This window comes from Lepisma saccharinum, chromosome 3 (assembly GCF_977018435.1).
Source record: "Lepisma saccharinum chromosome 3, izLepSacc3.1, whole genome shotgun sequence".
NCBI lineage: Eukaryota > Metazoa > Arthropoda > Insecta > Zygentoma > Lepismatidae > Lepisma > Lepisma saccharinum.
This window is the reverse complement of record NC_139231.1, coordinates 46,893,851-46,913,753: the sequence shown is the minus strand read 5'-3', so window position 1 is coordinate 46,913,753 and position 19,903 is coordinate 46,893,851. Positions and strand designations below refer to the sequence as shown.

At 39.8% G+C, this 19,903-nt stretch overlaps 1 protein-coding gene across 1 annotated transcript in view; it reads right to left on the bottom strand.

The window, feature by feature from the left end:
- The window catches only part of LOC145985528 (lachesin-like), a 258,993-nt gene that overhangs the window by 14,762 nt on the left and 224,328 nt on the right, over positions 1-19,903 (bottom strand). The window contains exon 8 of the mRNA XM_083119598.1: positions 2,857-3,005. Coding sequence (XP_082975724.1) covers positions 2,857-3,005 — 149 coding nt within the window. The remainder of the gene's footprint in view (positions 1-2,856; positions 3,006-19,903) is intronic.

Sequence of the window (19,903 nt, the reverse complement as noted above, 5' to 3'; positions counted from 1 at the left end):
ATAATAACATTGTTTCATCTTCATTTCAGAACAACTACCAAATCTCATTTCTGAACTGCAGTGTTCTCTCTCTTTGCTTTTCCCCAGTTTTGGCACATTACCCCCCCTTCCCATTTTGGAACTCAATCGCCACCACTGATTGCAGCATAAAGACCTAACCAAACAACTAATTTTTCTCTTTAGAGAGGCTTCAAAATATCAGCCTTTGCAATGATACAAACTTTCAGCGCAATTGTTACAAAGATTCAATAAATATATATCATATCAAACTTTAACAGTCTCTCCTGAAAAATGAAAATTGGACATAGAACATATACATTCTCAGTGGCGATGTAACGTCGTTCGGAAAGTAAGTTCTATCATGCAATAAAATGAAAAAAATAAATAGTAATATCATGACCTTTATAGGGGTGAGAATATATAGTACATGGTACAACATTCAAACATAATCGCCACAAGAATTCAAGCACGCATCACAGCGAGATACCAAGTTCGTTATACCCCTATCATAGAACGTTTTCGCCTGAATGGAGAACCATTGGGAAACTGCACGTTTCAGTTGTTCGTACCATAATGTTTTCCAGCAAGGAATGCCTTAAGGTGGAGGAACAAATGAAAATCAGATGGGGCAAGATCAGGACTGTAAGAGGGGTGTGGTAGATTTTCCCAATGGGGTCATCAGGAGTTCCTGAGTTGCATTTGCCACATGCGGGGGAGCATTGTCTTGGAGGAGAATAACACCCCGATTAAGCATGCCACGTCGTTTGTTTTGGATTGCACGACGCAAGTTTTGAAGTGTCACACAATAGGTTTCGGCATTGATGTGCTGTCCACGCTCCATAAATTCCACAAGCAATACTCCATGCCTATCCCAAAACACAGTGCATATGATGTTTTTGTTCGTAGGCTTTGGTTTTGCTTGCGTTTTCCGCGGTGACGCGGAGTGCCTCCACTCCATGGTGCTTCGTTTCTGTTCTGGGGTTTCATGCAAAACCCATGTCTCGTCTCCAGTCACAATCCGGTCCAACAATTCTCCCTCCTCCTCAGTATACCGTTTCAAAAACTCTAATGCACTTATCATTCTTTCCTTTTAGGCATTTTCGGAGAGCTGGTGAGGGACCCAACGGTTACACAATTTGCGGAATTTCAAATTCACTGTCACAATTTCATACAGCACAGTTCTGGAGATTTGTGGAAACTCTAATGACAGCTCAGACAAAGTGAATCGTCTGTTCTCCCTAATCTGCTCTTCCACTAAACGAACCAAGTTGGGATTCACAACAGACGGTAGACCACTTCGTTGTTCATCATGAACACTAACCCGTTCACCACGAAACTGTCTCACCCATCTTCTTACCATTGAAGTACTCATTATTCCTTCACCATACACCTCACAAATCTGACGGTGGATCTAAGCAGCTGGAACATTACGTGCACGGATCACGGATCGCACCTCACACGTGGCGGGAGTTTGGATTGTCCGAAACATAACAACAACGCACTACGCACTACACACTACTATCCTGACCAACTTGCCTCAGACTGACGTTTGCACTTCATCAAGGTTGTGGCTACACAAGACGCATGCGCATTCACACTGCCCCGCTTGCAGCGCCACGGTATTCATCAGTGGAACTTACATCATGCATTGTTCCTTGTGGCAAATATGAGATACATGTCTTGATAAAAAAAAAAAAGATACCGTGATTACGTATTGAAACGTCACCAATTCCGGAAATAAATGCTTGTTTACGTACAACAATCCATGCGCAACATTAAGAAAAAAGGGTAGAGTTAGGATTTGATTGCTTGCAGCAGTTAAAAAATCAACACACCATCAGACCATCAGACACCGCATAAATTCTTACAGATCCTTCTGGTGTGCGACTTGCTTTCCCGATGCTCTTGGAAATTTTAAATTTGAAAGTAAAGCCCGAAGGATTGAAGTAATCGAGTCGAGATTTCTTGTATTGTAATGCGGTGAAAAGGCATAGGAAACATGAAAATTTCCTTCGTGGGTTTACAAAGCATGAAAACTTACCACACGAGTTTAAAAACCGTGAAAATCTTCGTCGTGGATTAACAAAACGTGAAAATTTTCTCGCCAGTTTACAAAACGTTAAACTTTCCTCGTGAGGTTACAAAGTGTGAGAATTAAGCAAGAAAAAGTTGTTTACTCAAGGAATGCTGATAAAAACTTTGAAATAGGTCTTCTCTCTCTCTCGTTCCATGCATTTTCCTATCACTAGGATAGGTGATAGGAATATCCACACAAGTTCCGTCCGGAGGCAAATGTTCACTGGTTGACTTCAATCTTTAAGTGTAGTTCTAAAATCACCATTAGCCATTCTGACGGTAGAGTGGGCAGAACGAAAACTCATCTTTCCATACCACTTTTCTATGTAGCTTATCCATTCGATATTTTTATATGGTTTACGTTATTGTATCTTGCTAACTGCAATTTCTCACGCACGTCAGCACTTGTAACTATTTATCCTCTTAGTACACAGAAACATAAAAAAACTGTTTATTTCTGTTGATTTGGCAACGCTGTTGGCGATTGTGCAGTTCCGACAGAAGCATCGTCTACGACGCAGGCTGTTTACAAACGTCAGATAAGTACAGCACGAGTTTTTTTCACCTCAGGTACAAAAGCATGGAATTTAAAAATCTATTCCGGGCAAGAAAAATGAAAAAAAAAACCTCTCCCAGCGGTTGTAAGACTAAGCAGCAACCCAAAATATGCGGCGTTTGTACGGCGTAATTCTTGTTTACTATGCTTGACGCACCCGCATTGCGCTTGCGCCGACAGCGTTGCCAACTCCTTGTAGTAAATTATCGTGCGGCAAACCTTACCGTACAATCTAACGGTGCCTTCAGCTCTTCCAAGCGAATTAGTCGAGACGCAGGTGTATGTTCCGATGTCCCTTTTACTGAACGTTCTTATAGTGAGCTTCAAGTGGACTTTGTATGAAACTTTGTCCTCTTCAATGATATGCTTCCTCCTGAAAAAGGGGAGATGAAAGAAGCAGTTTAGAAACAAGAAACACTGATTTACAACAGATAAGAAATTAAAGTCATTTAAATGTACAATTCCAATGGTTAGAGTTTGAATTCTGGATGAATGAGAAATAATATTGCACAAATTCTGATATACTGACAAATATAAAACTTGGTAAAGCACAAGCCGCACACAAGTATTTCATTTTGTCAGTTCATACAGGGTGGCGCATAATGTATTTACCAACTTCAAATTACAACAGAAAGACGCCGAGTGTTTGTAGTAACTTTATTTGGTTATGAAATAAAAATATACACATAGGCATTTAGTACAGTGTATGATATGGACAATGCAGATGTTAGTGCACCTCTAAAAGTCCTCTTTCTGCTTGGATGCACTTTACGATGTGATGTGAGAAGGCATTCATGACGCGCGTCTCAACATGTCCTGTGGAATTTCACGGAGACTGACGGTTCACAACATTACCGTGGCTCTCCACTGTTTAACCCACCTCAGAGTGCTGTGTGTCTCTGGAACAGTTCCATGGTGATCTTCATTGTTCCGCCACAGTGCTCGGTACCTGTTTGGATCAAGGCTTCCACCGCCGCAATCCATGTCTGCACCGACCAACGCTACATGGTATACTAATTGCCCGACTCCCAACTCTCCACGGATGTAGGTATGCCGCGCGTGCGCACGTGCATTCTTGCAGAATTGCGAACTCAAATAGATAGATACAATATGCGCCACCCTGTATCTTGTGATATTAAATCGGTCATGTAAGTGAATTACACACAGTCAACGGACATTGGATACATAGGCGCCCACTTTGAGGGGCAAGCCACTTTCTGCCCCTACAAAAATTCCTCAAGAAATATTTATATTATACATAAAGAAAATATTGTTGTCACTATTCTCCCCTTCCCAATATTTTTATGAAGTTGGCGCCTATGATTGCATTTTCCCTGCTTTGAAGGAAGCGGAATTTCTATTTTGGGATCCCATAGAAAGATAAACTGACTGAACGTGAACTTTTTACACAAAATTTTATATTTATATGTCTAGTAGACATATATGTCCAATGTAACTGTTACAATAAAAAGAATCGTGATAGTTTTATTTCTATGTTTATCTTTCTTTCATGTAGGTCTACAAGACCATGGACATTTTACACTATAACGTGGCATCATTCCTACCTCCAACTCTGAATTGGTACTGATGCAATCGTACACGCTGATTAGTTGCATCTAGTTTTGATTTGGTACCATTGTTGCATTCTATCTTTGTGCAGCCAGAGCCATTCAATGTGATTTGGCTTGTCAAGTTCTGATTTGATGCTACTCCCTCTCAGGCCTGTTCGTGGAGCACCAAACCAGAGATTGACGCATCAAATCAGTGTGAGCGGCTGCATCATGATCAAATCAGGTCTAGGGGGAAAAAATATGTCGTTTGCACCATAAGCAATGCAGCGCGTCAGGGTTGTGTAAGCCAAAGCAAAATTATGAATGTTTAACCAGTGTCACTGAAGAAACATTACTTGCAAAAACACCGTGGAGGGGTGTCGGGGGGGGGAATAAACCGCACTTGCCAAAGCTAACTTGATTAGCTTCCCTCTTGACCTCGCAGCAGTCTTCGAACACGGAAACACCTCTTTACCGTCAGAGGGAAGCTAATTTGGCACAACCTAATGCAATTCTCCCCCCACCCTTTTGAGGAGGCACAGAGACTTTGCGGGGGGGAGTTGAGGCGGTGGGTTCTTGTTGATTCAAGCGAGCTCGCCTCAAAGCGTTCTCGCAGACTCGCCTTCAAGTTTTCCGAGCTCTGATAAAATACTTCCACCTCGGTTGATCTTCAGCCACTTTCGGCCATATTGGAGGCAAGTGCCACTTTTGCTGCGCGCTACAAATTCACCCCTCGCGGTTGGTTTCCTGGGAAACCCTATTTATTTACTCGGTGGTGACGTGGATTTCGAACACGTCCTTTCGCAATGTCTCCTTGCTCGTAACTCCAGGCAAACATTTTAATGGGGTGTAATTGAAAAGGTGTCGAAGAATGGAGGGGAAGTTTATTTCGGAGTCATTTGTCACTGTTGCGAAATTCAAACAATAGATGGCAGCCTTATACACCATATTGTTAGAAAGTAGAGCAACAATTTATAGAGGAGAATAAATTAACTTACGTGCAAAAAGAATGTCATTAAAATTGCTGTTTTTAAATGCACAACCCCATATGACTCAGGCTTTAAGGTATGTAGAGCTATAAATTTATTTCTCATACTCACAATACAGTTCGTTTTTATTTACTATTAATTCTATCAGTTTGCATGTTTGAAGGGTTTCACTCGGAGGCTCATCTACAGCGCCTAGAATAACGTAATGTGGAAAACGGCATGGTTCTGCGCACTCTGGCTGGTTCCACTCGAAAATGATCCGCTAGAGGCGCTGGTGTTGACCCCGGTGTTTGGTGTTCGACTGCTTATAATGGAAGTAAATGGGGTTTTTGCTGCAACGTCTGATTCTTTTCCTTCTAACATTTCTTTGTATCAGAAAATTGTTATGATATTTGGTACAGTAGTCGCGAAAATATTAAAGAATATTATGAACCGTCGATCATGACCTGTCCTTGAGTTTTTTATTAACAATACGGAAGAAAACATAGGTATGGATTGTAACATGACAATTGCTGCGAGAATTAGTATTGTGTATGCATTATCCTGAAAGGTTCATTAATATTGTCAGTCACAAATATTATTTTTATGGAAATTCACACAGACAATACTCGTTTATTTTTCAAAGATTGTTTTACATTCACTTGCGTGTTGTCCAACTTACCGCCCAAAAACTCGCAAGCGTGAAATATGACACTTTTCGTTTCCCGCTTACTGGAGAAATGTAAACAACGTGTTGGTTGAGTTATATTTTCAAAGATATATTCTCGAAGATATGTTTTGTGTCTGGTTGTTCTAGTGGATATCGTTCAAGTAAAGAAAAGGGTATTTGTATATTTAGTGTTCCCAAACAAAAAGATAAATTTTATTAGCATACAAAAATAAACTTGTGTACACAATCCAACGTTCGACGTCCAGCCTCACATTGCTATGTTGATGCTCGTGTTGCGTTGCACATAAAACGTATTTATGTTACTTTTCTGTGTAAATTAATGCCATTTCGTGACTGCAAATCACTCCACAAATATAACTGTTTCCATCAATTCACTTACCGCCTTTCTAGAGAAACAAATCTACACAATATATTCCAAAAACTAACTAAGCCGCATTACTTTCATAGCACCTGGCTCGATCGCACTGCCATCTACTTGTCATCGTCTCGGGGAACCAGTTTCTTGGGTCGTTTTCCACACTACGTTATTCAAGGCGCTGTAGCTCATCTCTCTCTAGATCAGTTGTTCTCAAACTGTGGTACGCGTACTCCTACGGGTAAGTAATCCGCTCAGAAGAGAAATGTCGAGAATACCTACACGACAACATTTTTGTTGCAGGTGTAGGTTTAGAACTCAACAGGAAAATAATGCTGATTTTGTCATTGACACTCTTATCTTCGTTTCACGTGTTCTGAAATAAAATACTCGTTCGAAATCTCAACCCATTTCATTCTTCAACTGAAAAACCCTAAAATATTTGTTAAAGTGTGAAAGCGTCACGAGTACGACTGAGTATACTGTTGGTAATGTTTTTCATCGATATGGTGTACCTAAAAAAAAAACAAGTACCGAAATAGACTATTTTTGAAGCCGAGTATCCGGTTGAAAGTTTCAAATGCACAACCAAATGTTTGAGAACCACTGCTCTAGATATTAGGCTCTAAAGGGGAAGAGGTGGGACTCCACTTCCATGACTTCGAATCTTCCTTTATTTTTTCTTATTCCTATCTCTTTCTCTATCCATTTCTCTCCTCGAATTCTATCTCTCGTTCTTTCTATACTTCTCCCAGTTTCGTCCTGGGTTTCTCTTTCTCTCTATCTCCTCCGTTTCTTTCTTACTCTTTTGGTCTTCCTACCACTTGTTTTCATTATTTCCATTTCTCTCTTTTTGTCCATACCTATGTGATTGACATCTATGCGGCGGCCCTATGGGCAGAGCCGGCCGCCCTAGGGAGGGGCAATTTCGGTACTTGTCCGAGGCATACGTTATATAAAAATAATTGTTTCTGTATGGTTTATTACAAGTTTCTATGACGTTGGTGCTTCCAATTAAGGAACTACTCTGATTTTTGATGACTTCATGCATTGTTTTGACCGCACTTAGAAATATCTAAAACTACTGAAATAAATCTATACTTTGTCTCGGGAATATCTGGAGCAAGGCTGCGCATAATGGTAGAGAAGGGGAGAATGAGAATGGATTGAACGAAATAATACGCGCTGCTGTTAGCAGCTGGTCGCACTTTCCTCTTCACGTACTCAATTCCCGTACCACGCGTTCACTGGGGAGGAGGAGGTAGACATACGGTAGCGATAGTGTCAGAAATACGGAGACAGTTTTGGAATTCCACGCCCCCCCAAAAAAAGTTGGTTGTTGAATTGATGACGAGACCCACACAAGAACACCCATGCCCAGGTCAGCATTCGAATCCGGGACCCCTGGCGTCGTATCGTGATGTGCTAACCACTCTGCCACGGAAGTCGGCTTGTGTCTAGGGACATGTCGACTAGGATTCCTTATATTGTTCTTCCTCTTTCTTCTATTTTATCTTTCTCATTTGTTTCTCTATCTCGCTCTTCATCGTCTCTGTTTTTCATCCTTTTATACACACCTCTTCTTTTTATCTTCCTTTTTTCACTTTTCCCCTCAGTTTCTCTACGTCTCTTTTTGTTTCAATCCTTCCTTCCCTCTCTTTCTTCTTTTCTTCCTTGTTCTCTTTCTCTATCATTCTCTCTCGATTTATTTCTCTCAATCGTTTTCTTCATCTCTGGCCATGCCACTGACAAGCAATCAAAAGCAAATTCCACATGAACTATTAGCTCAGAAAATATTCTAGCTCGAAGTACAACTGATTCAGATCCCTTAACGAGTTTCTAACACTATTATAAAATTACAAACGCTCCATATTCAAAATGTCGGTTCATCTCAGGCAGCATTTTTAAAATCCCTTTCCTGTGCGTTAATTAATGAATTTAGCACGGCATTTGCAATTCATTCTGCCAACTCTAGAGAGCATTTGTCTCAGTTCAACCCATTCTGGCGCACATCCACGCCACACGCAACAAAATTTCTCAGTCCGCGAATTTATTGAGCACCTCTCCACATGGTTTCGGTGCAATTTGGAAAATTCAAGCAGTCGCCTTTTGTGCGCTTCGCTCCCGGTATAATTGCTCTTTAATAGTGCGCCGAAAGGGATTTTTATTGGTACGTAAAAACATGAATTCTTGTAGCACAAGATACTTCTCCCACGCAAATTGCTTTTTCCTGGTCGTTCTGTACAGGCTTGCTGCGACCGTGGTGACTAAAATATATGTATGAACTGGATTCACTTTTTTTAAAACAAAAAAAAAATGGGTGGTGTGGGAGAGTAGGGGATAAAGCAGATTGAGGTGGAGGAAAATTACAAACCGGCCAACATCTGCTTCAAATGGGATATATTTCCGCGAGCCCCTCTTTCCCAGGAAACCCTCATTGAAACCACTAATTAGTTGTAACATCATTTGCAAATTACGGTGTAAAATCAAGTGAAATTTTAGCAGAAGAAAGTGATCGCCATTAAAAAAGAAAAGAAGATATCAAGTATCTCGTGAGAGACACGAGAAGAAGTTCTTCAGAATTCTGTTCTATTAATTAAAGATTAGCTGCCGGGCGCTAATTGCTCCACCTAAATCGCCCTGTTCAAAATCTGCGCGATTGTCCTTTGTTTCTGGTTAAGGAAAAAAGCACGGCACTTAGAAAGCATGTTACATTGTATTCCCTGCATAGAGTGGCAGTAAAATGTATTTATTTGAACAATTCTGAATACATAATACATCAATCACTTAACGGGATATCAGTAATGAAAAATGTAAAATAATGTAATAACAATAATATTGTCAATAAAGACAAAAGTGAGAAGTATTATTAATTCTTCAACGGTTTGATTCACGCCGTTTTAAAAGGTTTCGTGTGGAGACATGAAAGTCCTGAGGATTATTAATTAATTGTAGAGGGCTTGTAGTCCATAAAGAAGTGACCTTTGTTGTATTACATTGTATTTATGTTATTTAGCATCCTGTTTCTGTTACTTTTGGCCGGGACTCGAAACCGTGAACTACTTGACGCGCTGACCTTCGTTCTAAGGAATGCCATTGACTTTATTGAGGCATTTGAAGTTGTGCTGCTGCTACGTGGAATCCAGAAAGGACAAAAGATGAAACTATAATGTTTGACGACCTATATGCATATGTATTAACATGTAATTTATTAAGCTCCTGTATGACAATGCTTAGCAAGCGCCCTCCCCTTTGGAGCGGGGTTCCGAATGGGAGTTCCAAAATTTCAGTGTTGTGAGGCTAGATGAAGGAAAGTAGTCTGGAAGGCCAGACTCGACCCCAGTTTTTTTTTTCATAGTTTTCAAAATACAGTAAAACACCTACAACACGTTATTTGCAAAATAGTGTAGTATATGGGAATATTTCGCCATATAGGGTATTAATTTTAGAAAAAATTAGCTTTAATAAATTCGCACATCCAGAGTATTTTTTACACATTAGAATCCTGGTTGTGCTCTAAAAATGATATCTCTCTTTAATAATAAATAATTTTGTTAGGAATTTTTTTATACATTTGTCAGGTCACTACTTGCGACACGAAAGCTAGTGTCATTACTGTGAGTTGGAAACACTTCCGTTCCACGTTTGTTTCAGGAAAAAGAGATACCACCTCAGCTGTTTCGTAAGGATTATGGTGTTTTGCCAAGCCCCCTCCCGTTTCCTCGCGACCGCCCGTCCTCCGCAGATATGATGACAACGCGATGAAAGATGATGGAGGGCGAAAGATTGCACAAGAGAGGGGGAGGGGAAAGAAGGAGGAAGGGGAGAGGACTTAAGAAGCAGAAAGTGTCGTCCGCAGGCTGCAATACCCAGTAACGAATTATTCGTCACATGATGCCATCTCTGATCTTACGTTCTCGACTTATGACAAACGAGAGACAGAAATGAGAGAATCTTCTCTTTTTTTACTCTCTTTTGCTTCTCCGCCATGATGAAATTTCCTTCTTTGCTTTCTCCTTATGGCTGTTAGTGGCCAGTGTTGCCACCCATGAAACTTTATCTTGAAAACATGCCCCTACTCTGTGTACATCATTACAGCGTAACTCGTTGCGAAGCCAAAGGTCCCAGGTTCAAACTCAGGATAAGACATGGATATAACATCATCAGTTCATCCACATCGTCGCGATTAACCCAACAGGTAGGAATGCGACGTAAAACAACCAAAACAGAAAGGAAGAGTAGAGGGGGTCAGATTTGAAGCCCGAGTGCACACAAATATTCTTACGAACAATACATACTACCAATTGTTTGGGAAATAAATAACACCCCTCTCCCGTGTTGTTTCAATTCAGGAGATGTGATAACGAGACCGAGACGAGCTTGTAAACCTGAGACGAGAACGAAACTAGACCCCTCGAAACTTGTCGAGACGAGACCGGGGCTTCTTCAGACATACCAAGCGGATATTTGCCCGATTGTTTATATATAGGTCACATACAGGGTGATTCAAAAGTGTGAACTACTCATAGAAATGAAATGGAAGTACGAAAGGAAATACTGACATTAACAAGCAGGCGAAGATAAGGATGAATGGTGATACGATGAAATTGATGAATGGACACTTACAAACATCCATGTTCAGGCCAGGATTCGAACACGGGACCCTTGGCGTAGTAGCGCGATGTGCTACCCACTCCACCACGGGGGTCGGCAGCCAGTCGCTTTACAGGGAACGGAAGGATTTGGTCGGTACGGCATGAGGAAAAGAGGAAATCCAAACATTCCGGAAGGGAAATGTTCACCATTTCCAGAAAAATCGGCAAGTTTGCAACGTGCCATCACAATCGTAACTCCAGGGTATGGAGCCACGAATTGGCAACACTGTGCTCCTTGCTCCGGCTAATCAGTTGGAACCACGAGTTTTCTCACCCAGGGATCGGGATTAAGGCGATCCCAAATCTACCAGGAAGGAAACCACCGAGTTCCAACACGTCAGCGCAAATAAAATAAAATATGTTATAATAAAAAATGTCCAAAAACTTTAAGCAACGTTCGCGCGCGTACATACTTATTCGCACAGGCCAAAAATATAATGTGTTGGACCCTGCTCACTCGTAGGCAGTGATGAGTAACTTATTTAACACGACAGAATCCGCGCATAGCCTTCACCGTTAACAGCAAGACCTCAACTCAACCTCAACTCAGGCACGAGGCACAGCTTAACAGATTGTTCTTTTTACATTGCTAGCAACTCATAACATAAAAACGACACAAGAAAAACTTATAATTTATATGACAGATCAATGCTAATTAGCGATAGTAAGCTTTGATTAATGTTGGCAAACACTTGAGAATGCCAACGTGGAACTTTTGACGTTGCCATATACACATTCCCCACTCCTAAAATAAACAGCCAATAGGATAACGTTAAATTATTGAAAGCGAGACAGAATTGCTTTGCTATAATGTTATAATATTAATTTTTTTTAGGAATAAAGGAATTGATTTTATAAAATAATTCATATTTGCCCTTGCACATAAAAGGATTAAATAAATTAATTAAATTAGTTTAAGGATTTATAATGAAGACTAAATTACTTCAATCTTGTCTATTGTTGTGAAATATGGGTATTAGGAAGAAATGTGCTTAAACAGCTTCTAGGATTTGACAGATATAGAAATCGTTATATATACTTTTTGGGATAATTGAAGATTAAAATTGGTAAACGCTGTAAGTGCCACAATAACTGAAACACTGTTTTCCACGTTAAACTGTGAAATGTGCCATGCTTTATAATGTGGTAAACGTGAAAAGTGGCTGGTAGCCCTCTAAGTAGTTCAAAGGGCGTGTAAAGAGGTCACTAGTGTGAATGTTCTTACGGGCTGATGTGCTGAACGATGCGATTTCCCAACACTTTCGCTTTTGGCACTTACCACTTTTAGTACTCAATTATTAGCCTATAAAATCTGAATTAAATATTTAAAAAATATGCGAATAATATAACAATGTAAGATAAAACAAATATATACAAGAATTATGAAAAACAAGTATAAATAATTTAATCCAACTTCTTAACTTGAAAGCATACGAATAATATATATTCCAATATCTATATGTGAAATATGGCTAACATAGCGGTCGTTACAAGTTTTTGGTAATTGAATTGTTCAACATTTCTGTACACTGGGAAGATCCTGAAGTCTGTTCCTTGTAGTGATGATTTTCTCAATATTTAAAATGAGAGTTGAGAAAACTTCACAAACGAAACATTTGTGATGCCTGATCATTCGAAATATCATGACTGTTCGCGATTCCCAAAATCGAAGTTGAAATTGGGGTGACATTATTTCTCAAAGATCCAGTAGGTCTAACACACGTGCACACACAGTAGTATCGATCAATAATTCTTAAAATAGCAATGCTATTGCAGACTTTCGTTTGGTGAGAAATAATACAATTAATTAAAGAACAAAAATGCATCCAATGATTGGATTGTCTGTACTGATGTGCTTGCCTGGATATTTGATTCATTGACACCGAATGAGTATTTAACTTGATACTAATGACCACTTTATTACTAAATTCCAAATCAACGTAATAATCAAGTTGTTTCCCAGTGATTTCTTTCGTTAGTTTTGCATTAATCAACATCAGGTTAACCATGACAGAGAATAGCGCACAATCAATGGAGCAGAACGAAGAGGTCCATGGAGACACTGCGAAAAATCACGGAAAATATTCTTGCGTTTCTTTCTTCCTATTGGGCTATTCCATGTCAAACCAACTAATAAAATAATATTTTTGAACCTTAAGGATTCAAATTTTTAAGTTTTTTTGTTTATTCATTGTATCTATCAAGAGGACATAAACTGCCAAATTTCAGATTTTTTGGGTTCTTAGTTTTTGAGTTATTGACTTTCAAAAAAGCAGCCAGTTTAAGTCAATGGAGAGTGTATGAATGGGTAGAAAGATCAGTGATGAACATCGGAGTGGGAGGCCAGTTTGGGTGGCAATTGAGGCAGTGAAACAGCAGATCGACCAGCGAATCCGTTAATTTAGCACACTCTCCGCTCACTTAAACAATTGTCTCCGTAATGAACCTTCATTCTGCTGTAGATTTCAGATGGTTTCACTCCCTCTGACCACAGAAAACGAATAACACTTCGTTGCTCTTCTACGGTGAAAGTCAACAGTGGGGAACCACATTTTAAGAGCTACTGCGCAGGTGCATACTGCTTGATCAACACAACATCTTTGTGGCGTGTTGCTAAGGAACCGCTTCGAGTCCCGAAATACAAATTTTCGTTGTGCATAAATCTCAATTAAGTTAAGAATAAAATTCCTGTTTTTAATGACTTCCCCTCGTACATTTTTCAATTTGCTTATCTGATATTAAAAGTGATAAATTTTAGGTATTTACATGTTATTTGTAGTCCAAATATATAATATAGACTAATATGAAGACTTCAACATCGACCACTCACCTTATAGATATGGTTTTAACATGGAAATTCACAAATGTAGCAAATTTCAAACACATTACAAAACAAAAACAATAATTCTATAGGGGTCCATTGCCGTCCCATTATGAAATTCTGCACTTACATAGTCAATTGATGTCTTCAAGACATATATATTTTTTTAAAAAAATAATTAAAAGGGGTGTTTTTGAGATTTAAAAAAAAAACGTTTTTTCGGGGTTCTGAAAAATTACAAAATTCAAACAGCACAGTCATATTGCATTTCAAATTAAAGCTCATTAAAAGCAGAAGAGAATGACACCAATTTGAGCTCTCTAGGTCAAATAGTTTTTGATGTAAAAGTTTGGGATTTTTTTCTTTTTTAAAAGTCAATAACTCAAAAACTAAGATCCCAAAAAATCTTAAAGTAGGAAGTTTTTGTCAACTTTACTGGTACTACCAATGTACCAAATATTATCAATTCCTGAGACCATTGGTTGATTTAACATGGAATGACCCTATATCATTTATGTTAATTCGCTTATTGTGTTAACAGAGGTGATGAGGATGAATGAATGGATAATGGCACAGTCATAATGATACATCCATGACTTACCCACAGTTCGAATATGGGACCAACATATATCGATTGGTGATATGATTTGCTACGTAGAATTTTTAACACGCTCTCTTTCCGGTTTCGATAGCCTTTGATGATGATTCCATGTAAACCACATTTCAACTAATTACACTTCTTGATCTGGATTCTAACATCAGTCCAAGAACATTGCCTTATGAGCCGATCTTTTCAAAGAAACATAGTAGTACCTCGTAGTACCCAGGTGTTTTATTGTGTTGCTTGACTCATAACAATGCTCAATCTTTGCTGACAGTAGCGGCCAGTTTATTTTCTCTTGTAGACAAAGCTTGGCTTTAAGAGGGCATAGTGTGGAGACAAAAAATGAGAGGGCGACTGCCTCTTCTCCCCCTCCCCCCCAATCGCCGCCACTGTATGCTGAGAACCCAGGATCACCAGACAAAACTACGAAACAATTTTGATCTTTGAGTTGCATACACAACAGACTACAAGACATTATGAAATCAGAGTTTACGTTGTCCATGTATATTCTTCCAAGCCTGCACATAAATATTCCGTTTACATCTTAAGGCAGCAATGGAAGGTATAAGGCCCAAAGCAAATTGAATTCACACACACTGCTAAAACACGAATTGACACAGGTAGAAAGCTACAGAAAAAGAACCAAATATTTCATAATTTGATATAGGGATCGCCGTACAGAATCAACCAACTAGGATAACGAAACTAATATACAGGGCGTAACAAAATATGCGGCAATACTTCAGGAATGAATTCCAAATGCGTAGAGAAAAAAAAAGTTCACATCAAGATGGGTCTAGAAATAAGTAATTTCTGACTAATGAGACCTACAAGAAACAGGTGGTTACAATTAGAATTCCGTTATTCAATTCCTCTGGAGTCCGTTGGAAGCGTCGATTGCGGTTAAACTTGGATAGAGGTATGGCGACCATGAGGAACCTAATGCTGCTGGAAAAATATATCAAATATTCGACACCAGGTGAAAATGTAGCGCTGAAATAACAACTAGAATTTGAACTTGGAAAGCTTTATTTTTATTTTTTTGTCATTTCAGAAGTGATAAATATGGGCACCCTCGAAGGGAATAACCCTATGGAAGCGTAAGACAGCGTGATTAATGATTCAACAGCAGCGGCACATTTCCACCTGGTGGTGAATATCTGAACTATTCATTTAGTTGAAATTCTCTTTCCCATGGTTTCCATAGCATCTATACCAAATGTCATCGCTATCCGACGCTTCCAATGTGCTCCAGAGAGCTCTATGTAGGTTTTATTGTTCAGATATCACCCATCTCCGGACCTATGTTGACATGAACATATTAATTCTTTATGCATGAGGAATCCATTACTGAAGCATTGCCGCATATTTTTGTTATACCCTGTATATATGATAAAAAAGAACTGGAAAATCTATAATTTAACTAAAAATGTATATAAATGTATGTATATATATACGTATATGTACTATATATATGTATGTATGTATGTATATACTGGGTGTTACCAATGGGGCTGTTCATTGCAAACTTTTACGCTGGAGGCGCTACCCCTGTTGTGTCCCTAAAGAATTTCGCTCGTCATCTGGTTCCTCTAAGCTTTACATTGGAGCGCGATAGGCTCGTGTAAATCGATAACAAAAATATGTTTAACAAACCATTAAGATTATGTAGCAAGTCACAAGTTACCGAAAATGACATTCTCCCGAACCTAAGAATTAATATATTAAAGCGCAAAGGCAGGGTAACTCAGACGGGCTAAATATTATATGTTTATGCACAAAGAGCACTAAACTCGAAGTAATTTTGGTCGTCTCTAGCTGCCATGGGTCTATAATACAAAAATTTAAATTTTTACACTACGCTTTTATGTTTTCCCTTGTTGCATCTTGCGAATAGGTGTAATTCAGCGGCGGAAGTAGGAATCGGAGAAACTCCATAAATTACAAATAAAAAAATGTATTAAGTAAGTGAGAACATGATATTTATTATTATACACTATGACACTATGCCCTATCCGATAACTTAATATTAACATATATTTTCTTGGTATTAAGCAGACATTTTCCCCTCGTATTTTCGTCGTTTTTGTTTTGGGTTACAACAATTTTAAAATTATAATAAGAAAGCTCTAAAGGTTGCAAGACATGAAATATATATATATATATATATATATATATGTATGTATGTATGTATGTATATAGTAATAACCATTCTTCTCGATAAATGTGTATGTATAAAATAGAGAACCATATTTACTAGCCATGAGGAAAAGTATATCATCACGTAAAGGAAGGCGTCAGTTATTAATAACAACTGTAAAAATAAAATTACAGTCCTAGGAATTATTTTGTATTATTCTTTACCAGATTCCCAAGAATAAAGCACTTAACTTGTGAAAATTGCAAGTGAAGTAAACAAATTCTGTGCAAATTTTAAGGCTTTTTTAAGTTCTGGTATCTTTTCCGTTGTTGACGCTCGTCTTATTAAAATACTTAGTTTCACAGCACTGATTTATCTATCATGTTCTGACATAATTTCTGAGGTTAAGGTGAAATTTTACTTGCAATTTAATGTAATAGCAGCACGTTCAGAATCAAATTCCCCACGTATTTAAATGGGAGAACAATTGCAATCAAATGCGTGGGGACACAACAGGGGTGCTGCCACCTACGATAGTTTGCTTTGACCAGGCCCATTAAACTTGCCCTATTCATAGCTCTCTGGAGCCCGTTCGAAGCAACAGATTGCAGTGAAACTTACTAGAGACAATGGCAAAGCGAATGCCAGAGAAAGAAAGTCAAATTTTCTGCAGGTGGCATTGAGGCGCTGCAGTAACGACAATCAGAAAGTCGTTTGTGTTTATCTCGGTACAGCAGCATTCAGTGATCAACCAGTCCAAGGGAGTGAAGCTTTGGAAGTGTAAGACACCGTTATCAATGGCCTCACAAAGCGTTTCCAAGAATATTGTTCATATGCACCAGATTTCAGCGCCAAATTTCAACCTGGTGGTGAAATTTTGAACTATTTTTTACGTCAGCATTCGTATTATTTATTTTTTCTCCCTCCTTCTTTCTCCTGTATCTCCCTTCTTTTCAACTCCTGTTCCTTTCTCTTTGCCTTATTTTTTTTTCTTACGATCACGCTTGACTTTCCAACCTCCTCCCCCAAATCAGAAAATTTCCTAGGGACGTCTATGCACCGCAAGCATAATCAGCATAACAGCTCACCAAGTTCTCTTCCCACATTTCTTAAACAAAATCAATACCAGAAGAGGAAAATATTTAGGGTTTTCACACATTGCCAGTTTGCAACATTGGCTTGGAGTTCGCGACATCTCGCAAATCCAGTCTAGGAACGACGACGGGGAAAAGGGCCGACAATAGGCCCAATTGGTAACGATAAGACGATCGAAGTTTGGAAAGCGGAAATGAATTACTTTATCCCTGAAATTGGAAGCGAAAATAAAATGGTTGGGACGAAATGGAGGAGATATAATAACAAACTGCGGGGAGGAAAGAGGGATGAGGGTTTGTTGGGGGAAGGGGGTGGATAAATGAGCGTGAAGTATTTTTTATCGAACCAGGAAATAGACTCTGTTTTCAATTACACCAATGCTGGTGTGAAAAATTCCGCGCATTTGAAAATTTGAACGTGGGGAGTGAGGAAATATTTTACACTATTCAAGCGAATAACAAATGCGAAGCGAAACTCACGCAAATGATGCTTTACTGTCTCCAATGTACACAGGGAGGGGTACGGAGACTTTTCTTCAGGAAGGGGTTGGAATTGTAATAGTGTATAGTATATATCATCTTTCTCGGGGGAATGACGCTATACACAAGAATATATCTCGTATATTTAGAACTTTCTAGTCTCAAAAATGCCAATCTGGGATCATTCGAAGGAGTTTTTGCATTTATCACTATGGTTTTTCCCCGAGTTCTTTATTGCTTTTATTTAAAAATAATGATTTTTCCTAAAATTTGGGAGAAGGCTGTAGCCCCATCACCACCCCTCTGCGTACGACAGCGGGTGCATCTACACCGCGTGCGTGACTAAAGCACATGACAGAAAGCATTTTCGATATGTAGTAATATTGAAACACAAACACACAAGTGTAATAAGTATACACAGTTTATGAAAATTTTAAACAGCTCCTAATGTTAACTTACTGACAACATATTTATATATAGGTACACACATACATATGACGGTCCTCAGTGGCGGAGTGGTTAGCACAGCGCACAACGGTGTCAAAGGTGGCGGATTCGAATCTCGGCCAGGGCATTGTGTTCTTTGTGAATGTCCCTTCATAAGTTTCATCATACGAGGCGCATCCAGAAAGTAAGTTTCCCTATTTTTTCCCCGTGAAAGTAAACATAATGAGCCGTGTAAATTGCGCATGCGCAGCAGAGCTAAGACGTATCAATCATATGCCAGGCGGACAGATCCCGCCTGGCGCCAGTAGCGAGGCAGCAGTGGTCCGAAGTGGAAGCTCGTATTCCTTCTCCCGCCGCATGCGAGGTTCGGTCGGTGATAAAGTTCCTGAATGCACATAGCATTGCGCCAATTGACATTCATCGTCAGCTCTGTGAGGTCTATGGGCCGAACATTATGAGTAAGCAGATGGTGCGTCGCTGGTGTCGACAGTTTTCGGAAGGTCGTCAAAGTGTCCATGATGAAGATTGCAGTGGGCGTCCGTCCCTCATCACTGATGATCTGGTTGAGCTGGTGCGGCAGCGCATCGTAGAGAACCGTCGCTTCACGATTACGGAGTTGAGTAGCCTTTTTCCGCAGATATCGCGATCCGTGTTGCATGAGATTGTCACGCAGCGCCTGCTGTTCAAAAAATTGTGTGCCAGGTGGGTGCCGAAAAACCTGACACCCGAACACAAAATGAAACGTTCAGGAGCAGCACTGACATTCCTGCAACGGTACCATGATGACGGCGATGATTTCCTCGGCAGGATCGTCACGGGCGATGAGACGTAGATTTTGCACTTCACCCCGGAAACCAAGCAGCAGTCAATGCATTGGCGGCATAGTGGATCTCCGGTCAAGAAGAAATTCAAACAGACGCTGTCGGTACAGAAAGTGATGTGCACCGTGTTTTGGGACAGAAAGGGCATTTTGCTCATTGACTTCCTCCCCAGAGGTGAAACGGTGAACGCTGACCATTACTGTGAAACACTAAGGAAATTGCGACGTGCCATTCAAAACAAGAGGCGTGGCATGCTTACTGCAGGTGTTGTGCTCCTCCATGACAATGCTCGTCCACATACGGCTCGGCGCACAGCAGCTGTTTTGACGGAATTTGGCTGGGAGTTGTTTGATCATCCACCTTACAGTCCTGATCTGGCTCCCAGCGATTTTCACGTTTTCTTGCACCTCAAGGAATTCCTGTCCTCCGGTGAGCGTTTTGGCAACGACGAAGAGCTGAAGACGTCTGTCACACGCTGGTTCCATTCACAGGCGGCAGAGTTCTACGACAGTGGGATCCAAAAGTTGATACCACGATACAAGTGTCTCAATTCTCGTGGTTTCTATGTTGAAAAATAGCTGAACCTTTTCTGTACCTGTTGCCAATAAATGGTTTCCTGAAACTGTGTTGGTTTTTTTTAAAAAA